The following is a 13,051-nucleotide window of genomic DNA, read 5'->3' as shown; positions in this document are numbered from 1 at the left end:
AAAAAAAAAAAAAAATCAATAGGCACGTAGTGGCATTTTTAGGGTCTAATTAATTATGGTTACTTATATATGTATATATTGTATTACAATTTGTTTTTCTTCATTATTTTAGTGACATATAATCTATAATTTAAACTAATTTTCCAAACATTATAACATATATAAGTATTATAACAAACACGCCTATCGTGTAGGACATCCACTAGTAGTTTTTAAATAAACTGCCCAGATTATCTTGTACCAAGTGCAATGCAACCATGTTTATTGAATGGAGTACAATTTTGAAGCAAAGAAAGAAAAAGAAAAAAATGTATTAAAATAAATATAAAACAATTTGATGCATGGAACCTGATACTTTTGTTTGTACACTTTGACAGCAGATGCATGAGCAAGAAGCTGATTATGTGCCACCAAATATGGCTGTCCCAGAATCTGCACCAAGGCAATTTAACTGTTGCCAACTGGAACACCGAGCTGGTGGAAATATCCCCATTGCATAACCAGCATAACTAGTGCCCCATGGTTCATTTAGTGTGATCCAATGCTTGACACGATCACCAAATTCCTTAAAGCAAAGCTCAGCATAATCCTGAAAATCATCCCTAAACATATACATGCAAAAGTCACCAAACTATTTAAAAACTGACATACACTAATAAATTTAGCATTTTTTCATGAGCAAGTAATTTTTAGCATGATTTAGTTATAGATCTAGAAGGCCTAACTAGCCAAATAGTGAAATTGTATTTTATTTAATTAATTAATTTTTGTTGATTCAATAATTGGAGGAAGGGGGATTTGAACTTGGATGTCTCAATTTCTATTGGAAATACTAGGAGATGTCAACTAGTAGAGCTACAAGGCTCTTCACAGTGAATAGCTTTTAAGCATATTAATAGTAACAATACTAAGCGATTGATATAATAAGAACTAAATTACAAATGGATGAAATCACACTTTTTAAATTTTATAGATTTTCAATTCAATTTGTTAGATTTTATTTACATTAGCAATCTGAGTAAAAAAGGTCTCGTAATTAGTTTTAGTTATTGATATCTGAAGACAATATTTCTATGATAGTTCTGCAATTCCAAGTGTGTATATGGAAATTTCAATTGATCAAAACTAAAGTTCGACTGATCAAAAATTGCAAATCAGATCAGTTTGTAGATTTCAAGCCCAAGCCCATCGTCCAATCTACTAGGGTTTCGTGCCACTTATTCTACTCCGTAAAAGAGACCCTATAGGTCATGAAAAACAGAGATAGTGAGAACTGACTATTGTGCCTCCTATTATGGCTGTGTTTGGTTGCCGTAAAATATTTTTCGAAAAATAGATATTTTCCGGAAATGGTATTTTCGGGAAAGGAAAATATTTTCTGAGTGTTTGGCTGCATTATGAAAAATTTTCTAGAAAATATTTTCATGTGTTTGGTTGCATATTGAAAATGCTATTTTCCTACACTTTCTCACATTTTCTTACCCATTTTCTCAATTCCCAAACAAATTTTATAATAGAAATTTCAACGTATAAACTTCAAAAAACAAAAATCACAACAACTTCGATCAAATCCACATTCGGTCAAACTGAGAGAGCGAGGACGAGCGAGTGATCAAAAATGGATGGAAAGGGAGAGATCGGTCATGGGCGATGAGATCGGTCATGGGAAACGACGAGATCGAGCGGAGGCGAGATCGAGCGGCGCGGTGTGATCGGCGCGGTGCTGCGATCGACGAGACCGGTGCGATTTGGTGCGTGCGATCGTCGGACTGGAGCTCGGGGTTCGCAGGCGACGTCGAAGAGCGATCGGTTTGGGTGGATCGGTCTTCGGTGGGGTGCGATCGATCTGGGTACGATCGGTCTCTCTCACCGTCACGTGGAGGGGACGACGACGGCGGTCTGAGTGGCGTCTGAGTCCTTTCTCTCTCTCTTTCTCCCTGTTGCGCGTCTGGTCTTTCTTTCTCTCTCTCTTTCTCTCTTTTTCGGAAGTGAATTGAAGGTAAAATAGAAACGGAATTGGTTTTCCGTAATCAGAAGGCTTATTTTCGGTCAACGAAAATGATTTTCCGTTTGACCCAATTTTCCTCGCGCACCCAAATGGCCTATTTTACAGAAAATGATTTCCGGAAACCATTTGAAGCCAAAACAAACACAGCCTATGTATGTTTCTGCACCCAAAGCTCTCTCTTATCTTCTATTGGTGATATTTTTTGAAGAAACTTAAGATCTAGTGTTGTAAAAGTTGCTACCTCATACCAGTAATCAAAATTGTTGGATCTAACCCTTCAAGTGTGATCTTGAAGCCATAGAATGCAGATCTACGTTGGAGAAAATCTTCAAGAGGACATTGAAGTAGAGAACTAGAGGTTCATGTTGGATGAATAAAATGGTTGATCATAAAGTAAATTCACCACTTACGCAATATGAGGACTCAAAAAACCGCCATACTCATCTTCCAATGCTTGGGGAAGATCATAATGATAGAGGGTCACAAAGGGTTGTAGACCTGCATTCAATCAAAGCAAACAAAAGTGGATTAAGAACACATGATAAGTTGATGACATGTGATGGAATTTAAGAACCAGTAATGACCTTTGGCTAGGAGCTTATTGATTAGGTTGTTGTAGTATTTGATTCCTTCCCTATTCACACCTCTAGATAGTTTTCCTTCTGAAATTAGTCCCAATAATCAGTTTGTTAGAACATAATATGGTCACAAAACAATAGTCATTTCATTCTAGCCTAAGATCTGTATTTGATGGTACCTATTTTATGTCCTTTTAATGGGATGGATTTCACCTTTTACTATACTATGGAGAGGCTAATCTTACTTGGTAGTACTTGAGACCATGAGATCGAGAATCTGTATGCATCTAAGCCCATCTTTTTCATAATCTGAACATCTTTCTACAATGTATAATCACCAAAGATATATAAAGTTTTAGAAAAATCTGAAACGAATATTTTTTATTTTGTGATTATCTTGTATTTAGTCAGACATGCTCAATAATCAGAAAAAAACATATAGAAGACATAATTTCTTTTTTTTGATATGTTCATGTGGCAAACATAATTGGGCCCCGAAAATGTTAAAAAAGCCAAAACACAAAAGTTAATGGATAATTAGGAGTACGCACACATGCACACGTGTGTGTGTATATAGACATATATATTGTTACAAGAAGTGGGGAAAGGATGACAAGAACACTGGTTCTCTTCGTAAGGAAATACAAACTATGCAATTATGCTACAAGATTTAAGAGCTAATTATTATGAGTGCTTTTCTTTCCTTTTTTTATTAAAAAAATTATGAACACGGAGCACCATGCATACCTTGTAGTGATGATATTGATCGATAGCTACGTCTCCATTGCTTCCATCCTTAATTCTACCTGCAATTTCATTGTAAGTTAATACTACATTTAGAGAACACCAAATGATTTTTTTTTTTCTTTAACTATTTAAGAACTGCTACTTAAGCCTCATAACCATAACATATACAACTTATTTGCAGTGTGGAGTTCAGTCAGAAGAGAATGAAAAAGATAAATACCAAAAGATAGGAATGTGGAGGTTCACTCTTTACGTTGTGGTTGTTGTTGTTGTTGTTGTTGTTGTTCTTATTTTTTCTCCCTCTTTTTATTTATTTATTTAATCTCAATTGGGGCTCAAACTCCATCATAAACATTGTTTTATTTATTTATTTATTTATTTTTTTAATACAAGATAGAAATTTTACTAAAACCTAATCTAAGTGTATATGTGTGTAAAGCATCCTCCTGGGGACTTGAATCCCAGTCCTTACCCCACATCCTACAAGCACTTATATTTGTGAAGTGACCATTGCACCAAGAGTGTGTGGTGATGTCATAGACATAATTAAAACAAAATAAATAGTGTAGATATTGGTAGGCCGTCAAGATTTAAATAAACATTAATAATATTATTTTGATATTTATTTACATTATTAATAATATAGCAAAATCTAAATTATTGATTGTTACATTTTTTAACAATATTTAAATATACATTTATTAATGTTATTTTGATATTTTTTTAGAAGAATATTTTGATATTTATTTAATATATTAATAATGTAGAAAAATCTAATAACTTATTGTTAAAAAATTTAGAAATTACCCTAAAATTTTTAAAGAATCTCAATGATGCTCCCTATATATTTTTTTTTTTTTTTTTTTTTTGACAACACAACATTGTCCAATTTCATGCGTTTATTAATTACTCTATACTAAAATTCCACATTTATGACTAATGCCGAGTCTTGGCTTTCTAATGTATTAACAACAAAAAATGAACTTGGCTTACTAAATTAGACCATAAGTATGGTTAAAAAGGTTAATCTATTTATAGTACCACTTCTTTGAGCTTTAGCTGAAGCTTGTAAGTCATCTTGTAAACTTCTTTTGTTGTAGAAAGCTGTGTGGAGAAAACGTGTAATTAGCTAGAGCACAGAATTTTGTGCAATAAGCAATTGATCAAAACAATGAGACAAGCACACAATTATATTAAGCATATCACTAATTAACCTTTCAATGAATATATATATATATATTCATTGATTTAGGCAAAAATGTGTAAGTTTCAGGCTAGCATCCAGGTAGTATCATACAATCAAAACAATGACCACAAAACAACCATTAACTGTTGGATCCTTGCATCATTGTAATTCCAGCCACATTTTTTATTTGAGTGGTATAACAATAAGAAATTAGAGTTTGCTGGATAAATTCTATACTTGTAAAAAATGAATAGTTCAGCTCAACTGATGCTGTAGCAATGGGCTTGTCAGAGAAGAATTATGAACAATTGTACCCCAAAACTAGTCTTTTGGCCCCTACTCAATTCAATAAGACTATTTGGTCCAATAAACCTCCAAGGTAGCTGACTGTATGTGGTAGATAGATTATTGAGAATTGACAGCTCAGGGTATCATATGATTTCCTTACCATCTCTCTATTACTCTGACTTGCCCTTTAATCTTTCTCTCTCTCATCAATCTAAAGATTATATTAAATCAGATCTGTGAATAAATTATAAGTCAATTAATTTTATTCCGGATAATTTCCACTAGCAAACTGTAATTGTCTCTCACCCTTTCTATATCAAACCCAAACCCCAATTTCCCCAGATTAAAGGCAGAAGTGGCAGAGTTCAGCTGCTATGCTGCATGATGAACTTAGCAAAATCATCACTTTGGCATAATTTTAATACACGTAGCCTCTGGAACAATGTTTATTCCTACTGCTTTGGTAAGTTAAGAGAAGATGGATTGGTATAGCTTAAAACACATATATCAGAATGCTCTCTCAACTTCATAACTCAGCAAGTTGAGGTATAAAAATACTCTGACTGACCCAGCTGCCTTATTGTCAAGTAGCCCTAAACTAAGGAGTAACTAATTAACCACGAATTATGGTTCTATAAAATATAAACAATGGATTAACTCAGACCCACCTGATTGATATGACCTATTTTGGATTATTTTAGCTAACGCTTTGGTTGGTATAAAATATAAACAACAGCCTTTAATCCAAGGAACAAAGTGCAAACATGGCCTCAAAGGGAATCAAACATTGAATTCATATCAGATCTGCTACTTCAAATTCTAACAAGGAATCTTGGATCTCAAACATATATCATAAACTAGTACACAATAAGTTCATCACAAATTATCATAATGCCACACATAAATAAAACCCCCAAAAAAAAACCCAGATCTGAAAATCATAAACCCTAACTCATATCAAACAACCAATGTCAAAATCATCAAATAAATAAATAAATAAATCTCACACAACCAAATCAGCACTGAAAAGCCCATATGAAAAACCATACGAAATCAAATATGTACGTGCTCTTAAGAGCATCATTCAAAACACTCACTCGCACCATTGCTGCAGCTACATATTTTAATAACCATATCAATGACTAAAACAAGGGTCTGACACACAAAGCAAATATGCAAAAAGAAGTAGACACACACACACACAAAAAGAAAAAATATATCAGAATCAAGTATGAAACATTCCATATAATTTTTGTAATGGCCCTGTATCCTTTCAAGTATCACAACCACATTACCCTTAACCAATGAATCCTTCACCACCTTACATATATTTACCAAGAAATGAACCTAAAACCACAGTTGAGAGAAGTTTATGCCATTTAGAACAAGTCAATTATAACCTACTCTTGTGGCCAATCATATACATCATATAGCAAAACCCAAAATCTCAGAATTGTTACAAAAGCCACTAGCTTTATAGCTTATGGTAAACCCAAAATCAAGCAATCATCCAGTTTAACAACCGTACACAGAACAATGCAAAACCAATTATATAACACACATCTAGTTGCTAACAAAACGTACAAACTCAAAGAATAAATGGAAGCAAATGTTTCTATTATAAATGCTTCAAAAAATAAAACCCCCATTTGCCTAAATCAGTTGTACTGTAACCCCACTGATCACCAATCCATTTTTAGATTGAAAAATTCAAACAGGCACGCACATAGTATTAACTAAAAATCAAAAACCAAAAACCCAGTAACAAGAAGCCAGCACAAAAGCCAAAATGAAACAAAACCATACGACACACACAGATATATAATAATAATAATAATAATAATAATAATACAACAGATCGAACCTAAGAAAAACCAGAGAAGGGTTAGAGATGAAGAAAAATGAAAAAAAAAAAAAAAAAGAAAAAATCTAATCTAAAAAAGCAGAAAAGTACCTGGTTTTGCCGGCGATGGGCGGCGCCGGTGGAAGTGGAGCTGGCGGTGGTGCCTTGGACCTTGGAGACGGAGATTGGCGGGAGAGGGGACCGGAGGTGGCTGGGATTTTTGGAGAGAAATCTGAGAGGGTGGCTGGATTTTTTGGAGAAAATACGAGAGGGAGAGTTTTAGCGCGAAAGTGCGGAAGTGATAAGGATCGGGTGGAAGGATTGAGCAAATGTAAAAATTTTCCCAAAATTTTAAGCATAAAATATTTTACATAAATTTACTTAAAATGATTTGGGTAATTAAAAATATTTTACTTTTGATTAAATATTTTATTATAAAATTAAAAATATTTTTTTGAAAATATTTTACATTGAAAAAAAGTTTATATTGTAGTATTTAGTTTGCATTGGCTGTGTTTGTTTCAGGTGAGAATGAAATTGAGAAAATATTTTACAATTTGCGTTGTTTGGGTGCACATGTAAAACTCAGTCAAACTGAAAACCATTTCCTTTAAGGCTGCGTTTGAATTGGGTGAAAACGATTTCAGGAAATCAATTTCCGTAAAATTTGGGTGTTTGGCTGCTTAGGAAAATTGGGTCAACGGAAAATAATTTCCCCTTTGACCGAAAATAACCCCTCCCCAGGCGGAAATGCATTTCACCTTTTATTTTCACTTCAAATGGCATTTTCCAGAAAATTGAGAAACGGAGAGCACAAACCCACGAACCAAGCCCAGTCGCACGAACCCACGAAACGGTGCCATCGTCGAGCCAAGCCCAGCGCCCATCGCACCTCGCCATCGCACCGGTCTCGCACCTCGCCGTCGCATCGCACCGATCGATCAAAGGGAAATCGCAGCACCGTGCCGATCGCTCCATCGCCGCTCGACCCAAACCCATCGCCTCCTCGATCGCGCCATCGCACCTCGTCGTCGACCCAGACCCATCGCCTCCTCGATCGCGCCATCGCTCCAACGCCGCTCGACCCAGACCCAGACCCTCGATCGCGCCATCGCACCTCGAGCTCTCTCTTCCTCGATCTCTCAGTTTTTTTTTTTTTTTTTAAATTTGATTGTTGTTGTTGTTTTTTTTTTTTTAATTTGATTGTTGTTGTTTTTTTTTTGAAGAACTGATTGTTGTTGTTGTTTTTTTTTTATGAATTGATTGTTGTTGTGGTTGTTGTTGCCGGAATTTGCTGTTGTTGTTGTTGTTGTTGTTGTGTTGTTGCCAGAATTTGTTGCCGGAAAATAGCATTTTCCTAATAGAACCAAACACATGAAAATATTTTCCACAACAATTTTCATAATTCAACCAAACACTTAAAAATATTTTCCTTTTCCAGAAAATAACATTTCCGGAAAATATGTATTTTCCGGAAAACGTTTTACACGAAACAAACACAGCCTAAGTGTAAAATTTTGCCCTTCACTCATAAAATCATTTACACATTCCATTTACCTTCAAACCCAATTTTGAGGACTAAAAACCTAAAAAGAGAGAGAGAGCAACTTGGGAAAGTCACAATCTCTGACCACCTAAACTTAAATCCAATCAAATCGCGCCACCTCATTCCCTTTCATGTTCCAGTAAGTACTTTATTTCCTTTTCTTCCTCTCTTTTCTCTTTTCTTCCTTGGCTTTTCTTCTCTCCCTGACCATCAGATCAGGTGTGCTATGCCAAATGCCATTTTACCACATCAAAATCTACTTTATCAATTTTAACTCATCGTTTTACAATTTACCATTTATCACATCTTCTATTTTTCAATTCTATACATTGAAATAATATATACAAATATTAAAATAACATTAAAAAAACCAATCGTATAAATTTATTTCCATTGTCACTCCCACCAACTCACTACCACCCCTACCATAGCCCACCGCTGATACAAACTCACCACCATATCCCACCATTGTTACAAACCCATCACCACCAACCAACATCAACCAAAATCAACCAACCACTATTATAAACATTGCCACAAGCACCAAGAGAAAGAGAGATCGGCAAGGCGGAGAGAGGAGACGTTGGCGACTCCAGGCAAGACAGCTCCAGGTGAGATCGGCAGCTCCAGGCAAGGTGGCTTCAGGCGAGATCAACTTTAGCAGCTTGAGGTGGCTTTAGGCGGCTTGAGGATGAGAGAGGAAAAGAATGAGAGTGAAGAGGGAGTAGCGAGATCGGCAGCTGCAGCGAGATTGGCGGCGATATCGGCAGCTTCGGTGAGATCGGCGACTTCAACGGCAAGAGAGAAGAAATGGCGGGTATAGAGAAGAAATTCTAGATGAGAGAAATGAGAGAGAGAGAGTATGAGTGAATATATGAGAGAGAAACGGTGAATAAACAAACAAATAAAAAATTTTGAGATTTGGAACATCTCATGAAGCTTGAATGTTGGTGTTTGGTGTGTCAAATGCCAAATATTCGGCATTTGACACACCTGATGGTAATGCTCTAAGTGTTTATGAAGGTATATGGCAACTTGAGAATATTTTGATAATTTGAATTTAGCATTGTTCTTGATTTAGGCTTGTTACAATATTTATGTGAATTTGGATGGTTTAACAACAATTATTGTGGAGACTTTGCTGAGATGATGTTGAATGGGTCTACAGTGTCTTGTATTGTAGGATGTTTTTTGGAAAATATCATCTTCTTGCTTACACATTTGATTGAATGGTATGTCAAATAATTTCCTATGCTAAATATGTATGTCATAAGGCCAATTTTGGTTTTTAAACTGTTTATCCTATGGACCGCCTAAAGGGTAAGACAACGTGTGCCTGGTGTGTACAACATATAGGAAGAAGCCTGTGCCTAAGTTTATCAATATTATAGAGTAGATCATAAGGTGTTTAAGCATAAAATGGATGTAGAAATTGCTTTATGAAGTTTTGGCAGATTAATGGTGGGAATATGCAACAAGGTTCTTTATCCAGTACATATTCTACTCATTCCAGCTCAAGTCCCAGTACTCCTTCAACTGAAGAGAGCCCCTACTATACAGGAAATGTTAAATACAATTTATTGAAATATCAATTAGATATTGCAATTGAGCGGCGGAACCTTGCAATAAGGATTGCAAAGTTGAATGCGAGAATGCTAAATGCAGTGGCATCTTAAGTCCTACTCGATGATGAGCTCAATAAAATGGCACATCTAAACTTGGGTGAATGATCATGAAAGTTGTGTTGATCTCTGATTTTTGTGTTTGGGTACATCTGTAATTGTTATGTAAAACTTGGATGTGTATATGTTAATATTTTTTGTGATTAGAATTAATGGATGTGCATATATGATGTGTGTAGGTATTTTGAGTTGCTCAATTGTATTATAGGTATATTTTTTTGACATTTTTCCTGTAAAATGTTTTACATTGGGGAGCCAAACGCAAGAAAATATTTTCTAGAAAAACGCTTTTACATGCATGATCAAACACTGAAAATACTTTCCCAGTGTATTTTCTAGAACCTAAACAAACATCTGAGTGTGAAAAAAGAGAGTAAACGGTGGTTTTTGCGTGTGAAAAAAGGAAAACAATTAAATAAAAAATGTGTAAATGCACTTTTGGTCCATAAGTTTATGTGGCAAATGAAGTGCATTGTTACCACACTAAATACTATCGTGTTGTCTCATATTTTATTTATTTATTTTTGGTTTATATATACTTGAGAGACATGTAATAATAAATGGAATGGTGAGGACATAATGTTTATCATATTCTATTTCTTTATTGTATTATTCTTCTTTTTTTGTACAAGATAGAAATTTTACTATATCCTAATTTAAGTGTATATGTATGTGAAACTCTTTTCTGGAAACTTGAACCCCAGTCCTTACCTCCCAACACCCCACAAGCACTTACCATCACACCAAGGGTGTGCAGTGATCACTCATATTTATTATGGTTTCCTTCAACATAAATAATTTGTAGAAAAATAATCGAGGCAAAATTACAATTTCTTTTTTACCAAAATTATTACATTATGTTATAACTTTGATAGAATTAAAATTTTGTGGTCCTTTGATGCTAGAATATGTCTATATCCATGACATCTTCAAAGAAACTAATACAAAAGGGTCTTTTGTGCAGATTAGGATTAAGATCAACCGTAAGAATGCAGAATGCTTGACATTTGGTAACTTTAATATGAGAACACATGGATCCACAGCATATAATAAGATAAATTAATAATTATATGTTTGAGAAAAGCAAAGGTTCTATTCGCACTTTCTAGTGTCTCCAAATTCAAATCACTCCTCCTATTACAACTATCAAATTAGATATAGATATATATATATATATATATATTAGAGTATTAATCATTCACCATTATATTTTAAATCATGTGTGTTTTTTGGATTTTGATCAAAATATTCTTTCATTCTACTATTATGCTCTTAAGATAAGTATATAATTTTTTTTTCCTAATGCAAACTCAAAAGGCGTGACAATATATGGTGAAGTGGGGGGAGCATAGGAGGAAAATTATTCAGAAAAAGGGGGGAAAAAAAGGAAGAGAGAGAGAACCAAATAAATACTATATCTGCAAGACATTCTAGTGTCTGTAAGAGATATCAAAGTTTTCAATTAAATCATGATTTGAAAACTAAAACAATTCATGTAGAGTGCAAATAGAGCTATACCAGGGAAGAAGAACAAAACCCAAATCACCATTTGAGTAGTTGAAATCCATTTAATCTCTCTAAATCCTTCAGAACCCTCACAACTTCAGCTAGAACCACCACAGGTTCTGTATTGTCATCAACTCCAACCATTCTTGCCAGTAACTGTAGCCTCTTTCTTGTTCCCTCTTCACATACTAATTCATTAATGCTTTGCTCATTCTCCCATGAATCATGAACAACATCCTCTTGAAGGCAACATGATGACTCAACATCTGACTTCAAATCAGAATCTTCATCAAGTACGTCAGAAAGCTCAGATGAGTCTCCTCCATCGAGTGTCTCCAATACAATAGAGTTGGTTCTCTTGGCCCTGGATCTCTCAAGAGCATTAAAAGCAATAAACTTCACGTGATTGAATTCACTCAAGCGGGTTTCAGGCTTTGAGAACAAAGTTGTGATGAAATGGTTGGAATGATCAAAGAAAGTATGTTGCTGTATGCCATTACAGCACAAAGTTGGGTCCTCTGGGTTGTCTCTTGCAGCCATTGTTAACTTTGTCCCAAGACTGTCTCGCAAAAGTTGCAAGGAATTGGTTTTTTAAACAAAAGAAAACGTTCCACTCTTTAAATGCTATAATTAGAGAGCGTTACGAAAGTGAGGCCAAATAGAGTAATGTAGGTAGAGAAACCAAAGAGTTTTGAAGGAATTATGATAACCATGCTGATGGTTTCAAATACTATGCAATGACGATGTTGAATTAATTCTACAAATGCTGGTTCAGGTATATGGCCAGGTTCATGTTCATGTTCATGCATCATGCATGAGACAATATTGGTCAACAATCAACATTATAATTTATTTTAGAATAATTTATGTTTTATTCATTTGTCTCTCTTAGCCACCATTATTCACGAGGTTTTTAAAGCCATTGAATTTGGAAAAATTATTCAATACTCCAAAAGCGGTGTACAATATTAAAACGATTGGCTTGAAGAGGTTTACAAACTTTATTAAAACGATTGGCTTGAAGAGGTTTACAAACTTTATATTCACTGAACACGGAAATATACAAGAATATAGGTAGTTCTTTCTACTACTCCAATATTTTTCAATCTTTAAGTAAAATACTAAGAATCTTGTAGTTCAATTAACACTTATTGGTATTTCCATTGGAATCGCCACTCCCCATCTATTGAATTATCTGGAAAAGATGGCAGGCCTTTTTATCTTTTATATTCTGTAAAACAGACCAATAAACTCTACTGACTAAACCAGTAAACTTCCAAGTGCTAGTCGTAGATCCAACTTGATTATTTTTATCCTTCAAGCAGTTTACATTTAAAAATGTGAAGATCAGCACGCCTGGCAGATAAATTATGAACCAAACAATTCAACCAGGGAAGGGAGTACCCTGCTACCTACCCCAATTTCTACTGGTTCAACAATACCATACGCAATGCTTAAACTGAGCTAAGCCCAGGTATTCATCCCAGCTCAACCAAACTGTTCTGTGGCAGGCCTTTTTATCTTTTATATTCTGTAAAACAGACCAATAAACTCTACTGACTAAACCAGTAAACTTCCAAGTGCTAGTCGTAGATCCAACTTGATTATTTTTATCCTTCAAGCAGTTTACATTTAAAAATGTGAAGATCAGCACGCCTGGCAGATAA

At 34.8% G+C, this 13,051-nt stretch overlaps 1 protein-coding gene across 1 annotated transcript; it reads right to left on the bottom strand.

Moving 5' to 3' along the window:
- Positions 1-139: 139 nt before the first annotated feature.
- LOC136062250 (cyanogenic beta-glucosidase-like) lies at positions 140-7,550 on the bottom strand. The gene is made up of 8 exons (XM_065761092.1): positions 7,470-7,550; positions 6,762-6,894; positions 4,375-4,437; positions 3,334-3,392; positions 2,832-2,907; positions 2,593-2,670; positions 2,419-2,506; positions 140-602 (listed from the first exon to the last, which is right to left on the bottom strand). The coding sequence occupies exons 1-8, from the start codon at positions 7,548-7,550 to the stop codon at positions 401-403; spliced, it is 780 nt and encodes a 259-aa protein (XP_065617164.1). The 3' UTR covers positions 140-400.
- Between the last annotated feature and the right edge of the window lie 5,501 nt (positions 7,551-13,051).

This window comes from Quercus suber, unplaced genomic scaffold, assembly GCF_002906115.3.
Source record: "Quercus suber isolate HL8 unplaced genomic scaffold, Cork oak 2.0 scaffold_395, whole genome shotgun sequence".
NCBI lineage: Eukaryota > Viridiplantae > Streptophyta > Magnoliopsida > Fagales > Fagaceae > Quercus > Quercus suber.
Note: the sequence above shows the minus strand (reverse complement) of the source record. Positions and strands in the feature narration are given on the sequence as shown.